At 45.4% G+C, this 19,739-nt stretch overlaps 1 protein-coding gene across 1 annotated transcript; it reads left to right on the top strand.

Moving 5' to 3' along the window:
• The first annotated feature begins 3,056 nt into the window (after positions 1-3,056).
• Positions 3,057-18,538, top strand: LOC129845340 (nephronectin). Its single transcript, XM_055913229.1, has 6 exons — positions 3,057-3,172; positions 3,277-3,369; positions 3,564-3,686; positions 8,593-8,712; positions 10,295-10,429; positions 17,177-18,538. Exons 1-6 carry the CDS (start codon positions 3,157-3,159, stop codon positions 17,395-17,397), a joined length of 708 nt encoding a protein of 235 aa, XP_055769204.1. The 5' UTR covers positions 3,057-3,156; the 3' UTR covers positions 17,398-18,538.
• The last annotated feature ends 1,201 nt before the right edge of the window (positions 18,539-19,739 follow it).

Here is a 19,739-nt window from a genome sequence, read left to right as displayed (position 1 = left end):
TATTCCCATAAAAAATACATGTTTCTTACATGATAGAGACAAACCATGGGTAAGACCTTTGGTCCAGAGTCAGTCACGTCCTCATGTGGGTTTAAGATTATAACTAAATTAGTGTGAATAAAAACTGAAATTGTCTCGCTATTTTCTGTCTGTGTATTTATTATTTAAATGTGATATTCAAAGTTGTCCATCTCTCTCTCTCGCTCTCTTTCTCTCTCTTTCTCTCCTGCCAGGTAACCTGTCCCACCTATTGGACAAAATTCCAAAAGTTCCAAGACACTCAATAATAAAATTAACTAGGAGGTGACCACGCCTTACTCCAGACTCACCGCAGGAGATATGCTGGCACAATAACGTGTCTCTGAAATGAGCTCATCACAAAATAAGGAAAATAACATGTAGCTGTTTTATGAGCTGACAATTACCTTCGTGATATGATGGTTGTCAGCGCGCGTCCGGTGCGCCAGTGGTTGCTGGTTATCACCATGCGTTTTATTGCGTTCTCCATGGCTTTTCAACAGGACAGGAGCAGGTATGAAACAACTATAATTTGCAGTTGCCGCTAATATGTGCGGTGATGATGCAGGCTAAATCGCATCATTTATTTATCTACTGATCATGACTGAAGGTTATTAATCTCATGACACCGGACTATCCATGTTTAGAGACTTTTCTTTACTGTTCTACTACTTCCAGTTACTATGTTCTAAAGTCTGTGAATTGTTAGACCCACTTGGTTTGGGAGTAATCACTCAATAGTCTCCTTTTCCTAGCCTTATTATATACCACTTTGTTGTGGAGGTATGTACCCCTCAAAATGACTGCCTCTGGCATTTTGGACTGAAGATTGTAGGAAAGGTTTAACATTAGCTACACAGTAAATGGTATCAAATCTCCCCTGCAGTTTTGTTTATTTCCCTCTTTTTAATGAAACAGCAATTATTGCCATTTGGAATACAGCATGTGTGTGTCAAGGCTTCTCTCCACTGCATGTGAATCTAGAAGGTGTTTCATAAGTAGTTACAACAGCTCCAGATGACTTCCAGTCATAGAAATAGAATGTGTGTGAGTTCTGCTGTATTTACTACAATGCTTTGTAATAGTGACTCCGTATGAATATGGTGTTACCAATTGATTATAGATCCTCTTCCACAAGCCTCAGCGAGCCCCTGCACTCTCAATTATACAGTAGGTTGTCCAACATGTGGACTGGTACTGTGTACTGTGTACAGTTCCAGTCCACATTTTGGACACACCTACCCACTGCAAGGTTTTTCTTTATTTTTACTATGTTCTACATTGTAGAATAATAGTAAAGACATCAAAACTATGAAATAACCCACATGGAATCATGTAGTAACCATCAAATTGTAAAACAAATCAAAATATATTTTATATTTGAGATTCTTCAAAGTAGCCACCCTTTGCCTTGATGACAGCTTTGCACACGCTTGGCATTCTCTCAACCAGCTTCATGAGGTAGTCACCTGGATTGGATTTCAATTAACAGGTGTGCCATGTTAAAAGTTAATTTGAGGAATTTCTTTCCTTCCTAATGTGTTTGAGCCCATCAGTTGTGTTGTGACATGGTAGGGGTGGTATACAGAAGACAGCCCTATTTGGTAAAAGACCAGGTCCATATTATGGCAAGAACAGCTCAAATAAGCAAAGAGAAACGACAGTCCATCATTACTTGAAGACATGAAGGTCAGTCAATCCGGAAATTTCAAGAACTTTGAAAGTTTCAAGTGCAATCGCAAAAACCATCAAGCGCAATGATAAAACTGGCTCTCATGAGAACCGCCACAGGAAAGGAAGACCCAGAGTCACCTCTGCTGCAGAGGATAAGTTCATTAGTTACCAGCCTCAGAAATGGGCAATTAACTGCACCTCAGATTGCATCCCAAATAAATGCTTCACGGAGTTCAAGTAACAGACACATCTCAAAATCAACTGTTCAGAGGAGACTGCGTGAACCAGGCCTTCATGGTTGAATTGCTGCCATTAAACCACTACTAAAGGACACTAATAATAAGAAGAGACTTGCTTGGGCCAAGAAACACAAGCAATGGACATTAGAGCGGTGGAAATCTGTCCTTTGGTCTGATGAGTCCAAATTTGAGATTTTTGGTTCCAACTGTTGTGTCTTTGTGAGACACAGAGTAGGTGAACGGATGATCTTTGCATGTGTTGTTCCCACCGTGAAGCATGGAGGAGAAGGTGTGATGGTGTGGGGTTGCTTTGCTGGTGACACTGTCTGTGATTTATTTAGAATTCAAGGCACACTTAACCAACATGGCTCCCACAGCATTCTGCAACAATACGGCATCCTATCTGGTTTGCGCTTAGTGGGACTATCATTTGTTTTTCAACAGGACAATGACCCAACACACCTCCAGGCTGTGTAAGGGTTATTTGACCAAGAAGGAGAGTGATGGAGTGCTGCATCAGATGATCTGGCCACAATCTCCCGACCTCAACACAATTGAGATAGTTTGGGATGAGTTGGCCCGCTGAGTGAAGAAAAAGCAGCCAACAAGTGCTCAGCATATGTGGGAACTCCTTCAAGATTGTTGAAAAAGCATTCCAGGTGAAGCTGGTTGAGAGAATGCCAAGAGTGTGCAAAGCTGTCATCAAGGCAAAGGGTGGCTACTTTGAAGATTTGTTTAACACTTTTTTGGTTACTATATGATTCTAAATGTGTTATTTTATAGTTTTGATATCTTCACTATTATTCTACAATGTAGAAAATTGTAAAAATAAAGAAAAACCCTTGAATGAGTAGGTGTGTCCAAACTTTCGACTGGTACTGTATATATATATATATATATATATACATATATGTTTAGTCATACTGTTGAAGAGAGAAACAGTGTAGCAACACAAATAAGGCATTGATGACAACAACTATAGCCATGGTAGTGCAGAAACCTTGGGGTCTTTCTTAATTGTGGCTGATGAACTATTAACCCACTCTTCCTCTACATCCACCCACCTTTCCATCTCCCTCCATCCACCCCTCCATCTATCTACCTATCCATCCATCCCCCCAGGACAGTGAGGGACGTGTCTGGGCGTCTCGGTGGGCCGTCGGGGTCCTTGGGGCTCTGTACCTTTGGCACGTCTACTGCCTGCTGTTTAGGCTGGAGGAATGTCATGGGTGTCTGCCAACGTAAGTCAGCGTCCACTGGGCAAGTCCTCCAGAAACAACAACAATGCAACAATACACCAGCCGAGGTTATCATATGTGTTTACCTGCTCTCTCTGACCATCTAGCTGTGTGCAACAAGCCTTGCAGGAATGGAGTCTGTGTGGGTCCAGACAAGTGCTCCTGCTCTGTGGGATACAAGGGCCAGCAATGTGACCAAGGTGGCTATCTTTGACTCTATATGATTCATGCATGTTGATTTCAGATTCTGTATGATTCAAGCATGTTGATTCCAGATACTGTGTGATTCATGCATGTTGATTCCTGGTTATTGATTCCAGATATTATGATTGATTCATGCATGCTGATCTTGATATGATTCCTGATCCTGATTGTTGTCGGTTGTTGATTCCAGATGTGAATGAGTGTGGTCTCCCAGAGCGACCGTGCTCCAACAGCTGTATGAACACCCAGGGTAGTTACCGGTGTTACTGCGACCCCGGATACAACCTCATGACAGATGGATCAACCTGCACCAGTACGTACCAGTTCAAACCGGTTTCTACCCACTTTCCTGGAACATCATGTCCCAACCATTGATGGAATACCACGCCCGGGTAGAAGTCGCCCTCAGGCACTGATCTAGGATCAGCTCACCATCTTCTAAACTCTAACATTATACACTAGGGGGTACAATGCAAAACTGATCGTAGATCAGTTTCTTGGGGGCAACTTCATCCTACTGTGAATACCACAGGGCTCAGTGTCAGGACTGCATGTACGGGCGTGCTGATATGGGTCAAATGTTATTTTAGACAAGGGGTCAAGTTTCAGTGGTTCTGGATCTTGATTGGCTGCTCAGCTTCCCCGTGAGCTACATACCCCCAGTCTGGATAATCAATTACCCAGAACCCCCCTGTCGTCCACGGGGCAATAGGGTCAAGTCTTATTCACTTGATCTAGACTGTGACATTTGTTGTATGGGTAGGTAACTTTATGGTACAGTCAGGGTTGGGTATGTTATGTTATGGTACAGTCAGGGTTGGCTAGGTTACGTTATGGTACAGTCAGGGTTGGGTAGGTTACTTTATGGTACAGTCAGGGTTGGGTAGGTTACTTTATGGTACAGTCAGGGTTGGGTAGGTTACGTTATGGTACAGTCAAGGTTGGGTAGGTAACTTTATGGTACAGTCAGGGTTGGGTAGGCAACGTTATGGTACAGTCAGGGTTGGGTAGGCTACTTTATGGTACAGTCAGGGTTGGGTAGATTACGTTATGGTACAGTCAGGGTTGGGTAGGTAACTTTATGGTACAGTCAGGGTTGGGTAGGTTACTTTATGGTACAGTCAGGGTTGGGTAGATTACGTTATGGTACAGTCAGGGTTGGGTAGGTAACTTTATGGTACAGTCAGGGTTGGGTAGGTTACTTAATGGTACAGTCAGGGTTGGGTAGGTAACTTTATGGTACAGTCAGGGTTGGGTAGGTTACGTTATGGTACAGTCAGGGTTGGGTAGATTACTTTATGGTACAGTCAGGGTTGGGTAGGTTACTTTATGGAACAGTCAGGGTTGGGTAGGTTACGTTATGGTACAGTCAGGGTTGGGTAGGTTACTTTATGGTACAGTCAGGGTTGGGTAGGTTACTTTATGGTACAGTCAGGGTTGGGTAGATTACTATATGGTACAGTCATGGTTGGGTAGATTACGTTATGGTACAGTCAGGGTTGGGTAGGTTACGTTATGGTACAGTCAGGGTTGGGTAGGTTACTATATGGTACAGTCAGGGTTGGGTAGGCTACTTTATGGTACATTCAGGGTTGGGTAGATTACGTTATGGTACAGTCAGGGTTGGGTAGGTTACTATATGGTACAGTCAGGGTTGGGTAGATTACGTTATGGTACAGTCAGGGTTGGGTAGGTTACTTTATGGAACAGTCAGGGTTGGGTAGGTTACGTTATGGTACAGTCAGGGTTGGGTAGGTTACTTTATGGTACAGTCAGGGTTGGGTAGGTTACTTTATGGTACAGTCAGGGTTGGGTAGGTTATGTTAAGGTACAGTCAGGGTTGGGTAGGTTATGTTATGGTACAGTCAGGGTTGGGTAGGTTATGTTATGGTACAGTCAGGGTTGGGTAGGTTACGTTATGGTACAGTCAGGGTTGGGTAGGTTACGTTATGGTACAGTCAGGGTTGGGTAGGTTACTTTATGGTACAGTCAGGGTTGGGTAGGTTACTTTATGGTACAGTCAGGGTTGGGTAGGTTACTTTATGGTACAGTCAGGGTTGGGTAGGTTACGTTATGGTACAGTCAGGGTTGGGTAGGTAACTTTATGGTACAGTCAGGGTTGGGTAGGTAACTTTATGGTACAGTCAGGGTTGGCTAGGTTACTTTATGGTACAGTCAGGGTTGGCTAGGTTACTTCATGGTACAGTCAGGGTTGGGTAGGTTACTTTATGGAACAGTCAGGGTTGGCTAGGTTACTATATGGTACAGTCAGGGTTGGCTAGGTTACTTTATGGTACAGTCAGGGTTGGGTAGGTTACATTATGGTACAGTCAGGGTTGGGTAGGTCACGTTATGGTACAGTCAGGGTTGGGTAGGTAACCTTATGGTACAGTCAAGGTCAGGTAGGTAACTTTATGGTACAGTCAGGGTTGGGTAGGTAACCTTATGGTACAGTCAAGGTCGGGTAGGTAACTTTATGGTACAGTCAGGGTTGGGTAGGTAACGTTATGGTACAGTCAGGGTTGGTTAGATTACTATATGGTACAGTCATGGTTGGGTAGATTACGTTATGGTACAGTCAGGGTTGGGTAGGTTACGTTATGGTACAGTCAGGGTTGGGTAGGTTACTATATGGTACAGTCAGGGTTGGGTAGGCTACTTCATGGTACATTCAGGGTTGGGTAGATTACGTTATGGTACAGTCAGGGTTGGGTAGGTTACTATATGGTACAGTCAGGGTTGGGTAGGTTACGTTATGGTACAGTCAGGGTTGGGTAGGTTACTTTATGGAACAGTCAGGGTTGGGTAGGTTACTTTATGGAACAGTCAGGGTTGGGTAGGTACCTTTATGGAACAGTCAGGGTTGGGTAGGTTACTTTATGGTACAGTCAGGGTTGGGTAGGTTATGTTATGGTACAGTCAGGGTTGGGTAGGTTACTTTATGGTACAGTCAGGGTTGGGTAGGTTATGTTATGGTACAGTCAGGGTTGGGTAGGTTACTTTATGGTACAGTCAGGGTTGGGTAGGTTACTTTATGGTACAGTCAGGGTTGGGTAGGTTACGTTATGGTACAGTCAGGGTTGGGTAGGTTACTTTATGGTACAGTCAGGGTTGGGTAGGTTACTTTATGGTACAGTCAGGGTTGGGTAGGTTATGTTAAGGTACAGTCAGGGTTGGGTAGGTTATGTTATGGTACAGTCAGGGTTGGGTAGGTTATGTTATGGTACAGTCAGGGTTGGCTAGGTTACTTTATGGTACAGTCAGGGTTGGGTAGGTTACGTTATGGTACAGTCAGGGTTGGGTAGGTTACGTTATGGTACAGTCAGGGTTGGGTAGGTTACTTTATGGTACAGTCAGGGTTGGGTAGGTTACTTTATGGTACAGTCAGGGTTGGGTAGGTTACTTTATGGTACAGTCAGGGTTGGGTAGGTTACGTTATGGTACAGTCAGGGTTGGGTAGGTAACTTTATGGTACAGTCAGGGTTGGGTAGGTAACTTTATGGTACAGTCAGGGTTGGCTAGGTTACTTTATGGTACAGTCAGGGTTGGGTAGGTTACTTTATGGAACAGTCAGGGTTGGCTAGGTTACTATATGGTACAGTCAGGGTTGGCTAGGTTACTTTATGGTACAGTCAGGGTTGGGTAGGTTACGTTATGGTACAGTCAGGGTTGGGTAGGTTACGTTATGGTACAGTCAGGGTTGGGTAGGTAACCTTATGGTACAGTCAAGGTCGGGTAGGTAACTTTATGGTACAGTCAGGGTTGGGTAGGTAACCTTATGGTACAGTCAAGGTCGGGTAGGTAACTTTATGGTACAGTCAGGGTTGGGTAGGTAACGTTATGGTACAGTCAGGGTTGGGTAGGTAACCTTATGGTACAGTCAAGGTCGGGTAGGTAACTTTATGGTACAGTCAGGGTTGGGTAGGTAACCTTATGGTACAGTCAGGGTTGGGTAGGTTACTTTATGGTACAGTCAGGGTTGGGTAGGTAACTTTATGGTACAGTCAGGGTTGGGTAGGTTACGTTATGGTACAGTCAGGGTTGGGTAGGTTACGTTATGGTACGGTCAGGGTTGGGTAGGTAACGTTATGGTACAGTCAAGGTTGGGTAGGTAACTTTATGGTACAGTCAGGGTTGGGTAGGTTACGTTATGGTACAGTCAGGGTTGGGTAGGTTACGTTATGGTACAGTCAGGGCTGGGTAGGTTACGTTATGGTACAGTCAGGGTTGGGTAGGTAACGTTATGGTACAGTCAGGGTTGGGTAGGTAACTTTATGGTACAGTCAGGGTTGGGTAGGTTACTTTATGGTACAGTCAGGGTTGGGTAGGTAACTTTATGGTACGGTCAGGGTTGGGTAGGTAACGTTATGGTACAGTCAAGGTTGGGTAGGTAACTTTATGGTACAGTCAGGGTTGGGTAGGTTACGTTATGGTACAGTCAGGGTTGGGTAGGTTACGTTATGGTACAGTCAGGGCTGGGTAGGTTACGTTATGGTACAGTCAGGGTTGGGTAGGTTACTTTATGGTACAGTCAGGGTTGGGTAGGTAACTTTATGGTACAGTCAGGGTTGGGTAGGTTACGTTATGGTACAGTCAGGGCTGGGTAGGTTACGTTATGGTACAGTCAGGGTTGGGTAGGTTACGTTATGGTACAGTCAGGCTTGGGTAGGTTACGTTATGGTACAGTCAGGGTTGGGTAGGTTACTTTATGGTACAGTCAGGGTTGGGTAGGTAACTTTATGAATGTAATCCGTTACAGTTACTGGTTACTTGTCCAAAATTGTTAATTCTTACATAACAAAATTGTTACTTCTTACATAACTTTTAGATGATCCAACCTCAGTAATGTAACGTAAAAACATCCTTTCTAAATTTAAAAGTAATACTAGATGTAATCTAGTTTTTCAAAAGTAGGCCTACCTGTAATCTGATTAAAATATTTTTACTGGTAATGTTACAGTTTTCTTGTAATCCATTACTCCCCAACCCTGTGGGGGCAATATAGAGGAGCAACTGTTAGCATAACTGGTGTAGTCAATCTTAAGCAAGGAATATAATATGAGTATGACACAAGACCAAACCAAGCTGGTTTCATATCACTGCTTGTGAGTCTATAGTATTACAGTACAGCACATGGTTTGTGCGTGGTGGCATGTGTTTGTTCCAACCATCCGTTTCTGCCTTGACTCTCAGCCAGTTTATCCTGTGTTCTCTTCCAGAAGAGCCTGAGTGTTCCTCCGCACGCTGCCAGTTCGGTTGCCAGATCGACCGGGGGGGAGAGGTGCGCTGTCTGTGTGCCCCCGGCCTCCACCTGGCCGCCGACAACAGGACCTGTAAAGGTGGGCTTCCTCATTGGCCCCATTGCCATGGCAACCACCAAACTCCTCCCTCCCCTCTAGTTCTTTCTGTTCCAATGCCATGGGAAGAAGTAAGGGGGGATTGGGATTGGGAAACAGCCCAGAGTTTGGTCCATTCCTTTGGCATTACTGTGGGGTATACTGTATGCTAGCCATGATTGTAGCGTGACAGTGTGTAGCTACTAGTTCGGTCTCTGGCTGCCATTAGAGAGCAGGTGGAGAGACAGGTTCCCATATGTACACTACTAGAGGACATGTTAACGATCTCCACCCAGCTATTACTAACAGCGCCTACCCACTGAGTCTGTCCACAGAACGATAAACCCCGCAATTACCTCAAGTGTTAAGAAAACAGACCCCGGGTCCCAGTAGCTGTACTCTACTCTTTGCCCTCTCCTCAGCCTAGCTAGCGCTTATTACTTTGAAGTCCCTTAGCTCGATATCTGTGGTGCGGTCGTAAAGTCCTCGCAGCAGACACCTCCTGTCCTGCTAACGAGGCCCAGCCTCCATGGTTGATCCTGAGAGCCACTGCCTCATTCTCACGCCACAGGAGAGTAGCTGTAGGAACTAATCAACCAGACCTGAGACCTCAGAGAATTCATAACAGTCATATACTGTAGGTAGTTACAGTGGAACATATTTTTTTTATTATTTTGTATTCTTCCCTTCTAATCCGGGACTGATTTAGACCTGGGACACCAGGTGAATGCAATTATCAAGTAGAACAGAAAATCAGCAGTACTCCAGACCTCTTAGGGTAAGAGTAGAACACCCCTTCTCTAGGTACTGCAGAGGCCTAGTCAGCAGGGCTCTCAAACCCTGTTCCTGGAGAGCTACCGTCCTCTAGGTTTTCACTCTAACCCTGTTCCTGGAGAGCTACCGTCCTCTAGGTTTTCACTCTAACCCTGTTCCTGGAGAGATACCCTCCTGTAGGTTTTCACTCTAACCCTGTTCCTGGAGAGATACCCTCCTGTAGGTTTTCACTCCAACCCTGATTCAAATAATGAACTGGTTGAGAAGCTGATTCAGGTTAGTTACAACAGGACGGTTTCTCTCCAGAACATAGGCAGCTTAAACAGAAGCAAAGACACAACCATAGAATCATCATGACAGGTTCAACTCCCCTGTTATTATGTACTTGGACCAACTCCTCAGTGTCTGAAGTGACATCATATTGTGGGATATAAAGTATCACTCATTTGTCTTCATTTCAACTATATCTACATTTGAATAACATTATAATTGTACTAGTTACAGAGAGAGAGAGAGAATCACCTGAAAAGTATCACATGAGTTGTTATTGTGTGTTGTGATTCCTTGTTGTTGAACAACAGCAGTGGACATTTCAAAGCACCTGTACAAAAAAACTCCCAAGATGGCCAAAGCCCTCATGTCCTCTTTCTGATGTATATGTAATTATTGTTTTGTGCTGAGAAAACAACCCTAGGTTCTTTACAGCACTGTGTGTGTGTGTGTGTGTGTGTGTGTGTGTGTGTGTGTGTGTGTGTGTATTTATGCATGCTCAGGTGTTGAGTTTTTGTGGCCTTGTTGTGCTGTTTTGCAGATGTGGACGAGTGTCGCGGGGCCTCAGATGTTTGCCCTCCCCGGCGCACTTGCAAGAACACCTTTGGCAGTTTTGTGTGTGCGTGCAGGGAGGGCTTCGTGTTGGGGACGCTCCAGGACTCAGTGCAGTGTCGAGGTACGGACATCCCCCATACTGTACAGCAGGCTGTAAAGGCTCTTAGATACCAGTATTAATATCAACAGGGAATGTAAGGCTGTTAGATACCAGTATTAATATTAACAGGGAATGTAAGGCTGTTAGATACCAGTATTAATATTAACAGGGAATGTAAGGCTGTTAGATACCAGTATTAATATCAACAGGGAATGTTTGGCTGTTAGATACCAGTATTAATATTAACATGGAATGTAAGGCTCTTAGATACCAGTATTAATATCAACATGGAGCGTACAGCTGTTAGATACCAGTATTAATATACACATGGAATGTAAGGCTGTTAGATACCAGTATTAATATTAACATGGAATGTAAGGCTCTTAGATACCAGTATTAATATCAACATGGAATGTAAGGCTGTTAGATACCAGTATTAATATTAACATGGAATGTAAGGCTGTTAGATACCAGTATTAATATTAACATGGAATGTAAGGCTGTTAGATACCAGTATTAATATCAACATGGAATGTAAGGCTGTTAGATACCAGTATTAATATTAACAGGGAATGGAAGGCTGTTAGATACCAGTATTAATATTAACAGGGAATGGAAGGCTGTTAGATACCAGTATTGTAAAGGCAGTCAATGTTGTTCTCCTCCTCAAACGAGGAGGAGCATGGATAGGACCAAGATGCGGATTGAGGGAAATAAGCCATCTTTTAATGAAAACAGCAAACAAGACACTACAAAACAACAAACGTGACTAACCTTCAACCGTCCATGTGTGGACACAGGAACAAACACCCACAAAACCCCAGTGAAACCCTGGCTGCCTTAGTATGACTCTCAATTAGAGACAAACGATACACACCTGTCTCTAATTGAGAATCACACCAGGCCGAACACAAAACCCAACCTAGAAATACAAAACATAGACTGCCCACCCAAAACACACGCCCTGACCATAAACACATACCAAAACAACATAAAACAGGTCAGGACCGTTACAGAACCCCCCCCCCTCAAGGTGCGAACGCCGGGCGCACCAGCACAAAGTCCAGGGGAGGGTCTGGGTGGGCAGTTGACCACGGTGGTGGCTCAGGCTCTGGACGCTGTCCCTACACCACCATAGTCACTCCCCGCTTCTGTCTTCCCCTCCCAATGACCACCCTAAAACTAACATCCCCTAAATGAGCGGCCAGCACCGGGACAAGGGGCAGCACCGGGACAAGGGGCAGCACCGGGACAAGGGGCAGCACCGGGACAAGGGGCAGCACCGGGACAAGGGGCGGCAGGTCCTGGCTGAGGGTCTCCGGCAGGTCCTGGCTGAGGGACTCCGGCAGGTCCTGGCTGAGGGACTCCGGCAGGTCCTGGCTGAGGGACTCCGGCAGGTCCTGGCTGAGGGACTCCGGCAGGTCCTGGCTGAGGGACTCCGGCAGGTCCTGGCTGAGGGACTCCGGCAGGTCCTGGCAGGACGGCTCTGGCAGGACGGCTCTGGCAGGTCCTGGCTGGACGGCTCTGGCAGGTCCTGGCTGGACGGCTCTGGCAGGTCCTGGCTGGACGGCTCTGGCAGGTCCTGGCTGGACGGCTCTGGCAGGTCCTGGCTGGACGGCTCTGGCAGGTCCTGGCTGGACGGCTCTGGCAGGTCATGGCAGGACGGCTCTGGCAGGTCATGGCAGGACGGCTCTGGCAGGTCCTGGCTGGACGGCTCTGGCAGGTCCTGGCTGGACGGCTCTGGCAGGTCCTGGCTGGACGGCTCTGGCAGGTCCTGGCTGGACGGCTCTGGCAGGTCATGGCAGGACGGCTCTGGCAGGTCATGGCAGGACGGCTCTGGCAGGTCATGGCAGGACGGCTCTGGCAGGTCATGGCAGGACGGCTCTGGCAGGTCATGGCAGGACGGCTCTGGCAGGTCATGGCAGGACGGCTCTGGCAGGTCATGGCAGGACGGCTCTGGCTGGTCATGGCAGGACGGCTCTGGCGCTAGGCAGACGGCAGACTCTGGCCGGCTGAGACGCACTATAGGCCTGGTGCGTGGTACCGGAACTGGAGGCACCGGGCTGAGGGCACGCACCTCAGGGCGAGTGCGGGGAACAGGAACTGGGCACACTGGACTCTCGTGGCGCACTCTAGGCCTGGTGCGTGGTACCGGAACTGGAGGTACCGGGCTGGAGACACGCACCATAGGGAGAGTGCGGGGAACAGGAACTGGGCACACTGGACTCTCGTGGCGCACTCTAGGCCTGGTGCGTGGTACCGGAACTGGAGGTACCGGGCTGGAGACACGCACCATAGGGAGAGTGCGTGGAAGAGGAACAGGGCTCTGGAGATGCACTGGAAGCCTGGTGCGTGGTGTAGGCACTGGTGGTACTGAGCTGGGGTGGGAAGGTGGCGCCGGATATACCGGACCGTGAAGGAGGACACGTGCTCTTGAGCACCGAGCCTCCCCAACCCTACCAGGTTGAATGGTCCCCGTAGCCCTGCCAGTGCGGCGAGGTGGAATAGCCCGCACTGGCCTATGCAGGCGAACCGGGGACACCACCTGTAAGGCTGGTGCCATGTACGCCGGCCCGAGGAGACGTACTGGAGACCAGATACGTTGGGCCGGCTTCATGGCACTCGGCTCGATGCCCAACCTAGCCCTCCCAGTGCGGCAAGGTGGAATAGCCCGCACTGGGCTAAGCACGCGTACTGGGGACACCGTGCGCTTTACCGCATAACACGGTGTCTGACCAGTACGACGCCCTCTTACTCCACGGCAAGCCCGGGGAGTTGGCTCAGGTATCCAACCCGGCTTCGCCACACTCCCCTTTAGCCCCCCCCCCAAGAAATTTTTGGGTGAGCCTCTCGGGCTTCCAGCCTCTCCTATGTGCTGCCTCCTCATACCAGCGCTCCTGGGCTGTGGCTGCCTTCTTCACCTCCCGCGAGCAGCGATTCACACCAACCTTAGCCCAGGATCCTTCTCCGTTGAATATTTGTTCCCAACTCCATTCCTCTTCTCTCCATTGCTTTAGTTCCTTTTCTCTCTCCTCAATCCGCTTGGTCCTGTTGTGGTGGGTGTTTCTGTAAAGGCAGTCAATGTTGTTCTCCTCCTCAAACGAGGAGGAGCATGGATAGGACCAAGATGCGGATTGAGGGAAATAAGCCATCTTTTAATGAAAACAGCAAACAAGACACTACAAAACTACAAAACAACAAACGTGACTAACCTTCAACCGTCCATGTGTGGACACAGGAACAAACACCCACAAAACCCCAGTGAAACCCTGGCTGCCTTAGTATGACTCTCAATTAGAGACAAACGATACACACCTGTCTCTAATTGAGAATCACACCAGGCTGAACACAAAACCCAACCTAGAAATACAAAACATAGACTGCCCACCCAAAACACACGCACTGACCATAAACACATACCAAAACAACATAAAACAGGTCAGGATCGTTACAAGTATTAATATTACCAGGGAATGTAAGGCTGTTAGATACCAGTATTAATATTAACATGGAATGTAAGGCTGTTAGATACCAGTATTAATATTAACATGGAGCATACAGCTGTTAGATACCAGTATTAATATTAACATGGAGCATACAGCTGTTAGATACCAGTATTAATATCAACATGGAATGTAAGGCTGTTAGATACCAGTATTAATATACACATGGAATGTAAGGCTGTTAGATACCAGTATTAATATTAACATGGAGCGTACAGCTGTTAGATACCAGTATTAATATCAACATGGAATGTAAGGCTCTTAGATACCAGTATTAATATTAACAGGGAATGTAAGGCTGTTAGATACCAGTATTAATATTAACAGGGAATGGAAGGCTGTTAGATACCAGTATTAATATCAACATGGAATGTAAGGCTGTTAGATACCAGTATTAATATTAACATGGAGCGTACAGCTGTTAGATACCAGTATTAATATCAACATGGAATGTAAGGCTGTTAGATACCAGTATTAATATTAACATGGAGCATACAGCTGTTAGATACCAGTATTAATATCAACAGGGAGCGTACAGCTGTTAGATACCAGTATTAATATTAACAGGGAATGTAAGGCTGTTAGATACCAGTATTAATATCAACATGGAATGTAAGGCTCTTAGATACCAGTATTAATATACACATAGAATGTAAGGCTGTTAGATACCAGTATTAATATTAACATGGAATGTAAGGCTGTTAGATACCAGTATTAATATTAACATGGAATGTAAGGCTGTTAGATACCAGTATTAATATACACATTGAATGTAAGGCTGTTAGATACCAGTATTAATATTAACATGGAGCATACAGCTGTTAGATACCAGTATTAATATCAACAGGGAGCATACAGCTGTTAGATACCAGTATTAATATTAACATGGAATGTAAGGCTGTTAGATACCAGTATTAATATTAACAGGGAATGTAAGGCTGTTAGATACCAGTATTAATATTAACATGGAATGTAAGGCTGTTAGATACCAGTATTAATATTAACAGGGAATGGAAGGCTGTTAGATACCAGTATTAATATCAACAGGGAGCGTACAGCTGTTAGATACCAGTATTAATATCAACAGGGAGCGTACAGCTGTTAGATACCAGTATTAATATCAACATGGAGCGTACAGCTGTTAGATACCAGTATTAATATCAACAGGGAGCGTACAGCTGTTAGATACCAGTATTAATATCAACAGGGAGCGTACAGCTGTTAGATACCAGTATTAATATCAACAGGGAGCGTACAGCTGTTAGATACCAGTATTAATATCAACAGGGAGCGTACAGCTGTTAGATACCAGTATTAATATCAACAGGGAGCGTACAGCTGTTAGATACCAGTATTAATATTAACATGGAGCGTACAGCTGTTAGATACCAGTATTAATATTAACATGGAGCGTACAGCTGTTAGATACCAGTATTAATATCAACAGGGAGCGTACAGCTGTTAGATACCAGTATTAATATCAACAGGGAGCGTACAGCTGTTAGATACCAGTATTAATATCAACAGGGAGCGTACAGCTGTTAGATACCAGTATTAATATCAACATGGAGCGTACAGCTGTTAGATACCAGTATTAATATCAACAGGGAGCGTACAGCTGTTAGATACCAGTATTAATATCAACATGGAGCGTACAGCTGTTAGATACCAGTATTAATATCAACATGGAGCGTACAGCTGTTAGATACCAGTATTAATATTAACAGGGAATGTAAGGCTGTTAGATACCAGTATTAATATTAACATGGAGCGTACAGCTGTTGGATACCAGTATTAATATTAACATGGAGCGTACAGCTGTTAGATACCAGTATTAATATTAACATGGAGCGTACAGCTGTTAGATACGAGTATTAATATTACCAGGAACTGTTAGAGAAACAGTCTGTCCTCTAAGCCTTGTCTGTCTGTCTGTCTGTCTGTCTGTCTGTCTGTCTGTCTGTCTGTCTGTCTGTCTGTATGACTTTACCCGATGTATGACATTAATATAATTTCTTCCTTCAGCATCTCTCAGCAGATGGCTATGTGTCTCGTAAAATATGCTGTGGTTGTGTGTGTGTGTGTGTGTGTGTGTGTGTGTGTGTGCATTCATGCGTGTGTGTGTGTGTAAGCCACAGACCCACTTTGCTCAGTGTCAGTGCTGTTTAAATGAATGACTACCTCACAGCACGCCCTCACATGTTCTTCTCATTTAGCCTACGTTTCATTGTCAAACAGACCGATCCTCTGTAGATGAGCTTTGGCTGCAGCAACCCAGTGAGAGCCTGAATGTATTTCTCTAGCTTGCCTCCCCCGCTCGCTCAGCTGTGGTAGCTGTTATTGTTTATGCTTCCTTGGCGAACATTGCAACACCTATTTCCTGGAGCTTTGAAACAGACTAGTTGTTACTCAACAACCCCTTGACTTCACACTCAGTGAGTTGCGGGCAGGGGCCAAGTCAAGTCATGACTTCCTGCTGGCTCTCTCTGTGTGCTGGCTGGCCGATAATGTCTTCACCTCGGAGCCAGTGAAAAGGTGGAAAAGCTATCCAGTAATACTCAAAACAAGCATAGGTCTTACTGTAAAACTGCATGGGTTTGGTCTCTGCTTTTCAGCTTGGTTTGGGTTGCCAAATTCAGAGCTCACAGGCAAAGGAGAAGTAACTGAAACACAGTCAGACTGCTAATACAACAGACCACCTGTTTGTGTTGAACGTGATGAGTAGCATTGGGATAAGGGCCAAGAGAGAAGGGGGAGAGGAGAGAGAGGAAAAGAGAGAGAGAGAGGAGAGAGGAGAGAGAGCAAGATAGGAAAGAGAGAGAGGAGAGAGAGGGGAGAGAGAGGAGAGAGAAGAGAGAGAAGCGAGAGAAGCGAGAGAGAGGGGAGAGAACGAGAGAGAAGCGAGGGAGAGAAAGAGAGAGGAGAGAGAGAGGGGAGTGAGAGAGAGTAGACAGTGAGAGAGGAGAGGAGAGTAGACACAAAGCTGACTGACATAGATGCTGTCTAGTACTGTAGATTAGGACATCTGGAAAACATTCTACAAACATCCACACGTGTCTCAGTGTTAGATTCAATGGAGAATTGACTGATTTGAATTCAGATCTGTTGATACTTTCGACATGGCTGTTTCAGTTAGGATGAGACTGACAAAACAATACTTGTGTATTGATGTTGATTCTCTGAAGAATCCACACAAGCTTTATTGCTTGGTGCTGATAATCATCATCTTCTCAACATGTCACCGTATCCTCCTCTCTCTCCCCAGATAAGGACGAGTGTCTGGACAGTACTCACCTGTGTAGCCGTCATTCCCAGTGTTTCAACACCTCTGGTTCCTACACCTGTGAGTGTCTGGAGGACTACTCTGGCGACGGCCACACGTGCTGGCCGAGGAGAGCCTCCCAGTCCAAGACCTCCATGTACCTCCGGTACAAACTCTCCAAAAGGACCAGGCCCATACAACAACCCCAACATCCGCAGCTCTGACGGTGCCTCTGGTTCTGACTGATAACACCGTTGTGAAGGAGTTACTGGCGGACATTTTGGGTCGAGCCGTGTTGAAGGAGCACATGAGAACTACGGGAGGAAAATAGATTTGTGTTGAAGCAGCTTTGTTGGACAATTCACGAGGGAGATGTGGGGTAAATTGAGGTGGAGTTCCACTATCACAACATAGTTAAAGCCGAGTAATGCTAAGAATTCCTCACACAACTGGAAAGTATGGTAACGTTCCGTTTCAGCCTATCATTTGCCAGGCCTCTCTTCAGTTAGTCAACAAAGATCCTAGATTGCTACACGGTGCCATTAGTGGTCTGCTGTTTGTTGTCAGTCAAAAAAGCCACTCATTTGACAAACACATTCGTCAAGGAACCACACTCTGTAGTCTGCCTGCCATGCGTCAGACTCAAAACGCTCTGTGATGACATGGAATTTTCCTTTGTTTAAGTTTCCCAGCTTATTGTCTCGGAAAAGGTCACGGTTAAGAACAAGTTTCACACGCACTGCCATACTGCTACTTTGGCATTTGTAACCAATTTCACAATAGACATGTTGTCTGCATAAGGGATCTTGATAGGGACTTCATGTAGTGAGTGATTAGCAAATTTTCTGACAGGCCAGTGGGTGTACACAGGGGACTATTAGTCTATAGGGACTAGTCTTTGAGAGGAGTGTATACGTCATTATTTGTTAATAAAAGGCTGACCTCTGGTGGAAAGATAAGGGAGGATATTTGTCTTCTTCTCGAGAGAGTAGCGTCACCCTGACTTCTCCATAGATGGGGTCATAGATAGCAGTATCACCCTGACTTCTCCATAGATGGGATCATAGATAGCAGTATCACCATGACTTCTCCATAGATGGGATCATAGATAGCAGCATCTCCCTGACTTCTCCATAGATGGGATCATAGATAGCAGTATCACCATGACTTCTCCATAGAAGGGATCATAGATAACAGTATCACCCTGACTTCTCCATAGATGGGATCATAGATAGCAGTATCACCCTGACTTCTCCATAGATGGGATCATAGATAGCAGTATCACCCTGACTTCTCCATAGATGGGATCATAGATAGCAGTATCACCCTGACTTCTCCATAGATGGGATCATAGATAGCAGTATCACACTGACTTCTCCATAGATGGGATCATAGATAGCAGCATCTCCCTGACTTCTCCATAGATGGGATCATAGATAGCAGTATCATCCTGACTTATCCATAGATGGGGTCATAGATAGCAGTATCATCCTGACTTATCCATAGATGGGGTCATAGATAGCAGTATCACCATGACTTATCCATAGATGGGGTCATAGATAACAGTATCACCATGACTTCTCCATAGATGGGGTCATAGATAGCAGTATCATCCTGACTTATCCATAGATGGGGTCATAGATAGCAGTATCATCCTGACTTATCCATAGATGGGGTCATAGATAGCAGTATCACCATGACTTCTCCATAGATGGGGTCATAGATAACAGTATCATCCTGACTTATCCATAGATGGGGTCATAGATAGCAGTATCATCCTGACTTATCCATAGATGGGGTCATAGATAACAGTATCACCATGACTTCTCCATAGATGGGGTCATAGATAGCAGCGTCACCCTGACTTCTCCATAGATGGAGTCATAGATAGCAGTATCACCCTGACTTATCCATAGGTGGGATCATAGATAGCAGCATTTACCTGACTTATCCATAGATGGAGTCATAGATAGCAGTATCACCCTGACTTCTCCATAGATGGGGTCATAGATAGCAGCATCTCCCTGACTTATCCATAGATGGGATCATAGATAGCAACATCTCCCTGACTTCTCCATAGAAGGGATCATAGATAGCAGTATCACCCTGACTTATCCATAGATGGGATCATAGATAGCAGCATCTCCCTGACTTATCCATAGATGGGATCATAGATAGCAGCATCTCCCTGACTTCTCCATAGATGGGATCATAGATAGCAGCATCTCCCTGACTTCTCCATAGAAGGGATCATAGATAGCAGTATCACCCTGACTTCTCCATAGATGGGATCATAGATAGCAGCACCTCCCTGACTTCTCCATAGAAGGGATCATAGATAGGCTAAATAACCGAAAGCTGTTGAAATGCATGTATTTGTTGAGTCGTGTTAATTAATTAAGGCCCTTTGAGAGATTGTCTGTTTGATGATGTAAAATGTCTTGGATAATGGTATAATTGTTGAATGGGGACCAACCAATCAGGTTTGTTGTTATTATTATTGTTGTGTGGGCTCTGTAATGTATTGTGGCTTCACTTGCCCTTCACATGGGAATGGAAGTCAATC

This window comes from Salvelinus fontinalis, unplaced genomic scaffold (genome assembly GCF_029448725.1).
Source record: "Salvelinus fontinalis isolate EN_2023a unplaced genomic scaffold, ASM2944872v1 scaffold_0282, whole genome shotgun sequence".
Taxonomy (NCBI): Eukaryota; Metazoa; Chordata; class Actinopteri; order Salmoniformes; family Salmonidae; genus Salvelinus; species Salvelinus fontinalis.
This window is presented reverse-complemented; position numbering and strand designations above follow the sequence as displayed.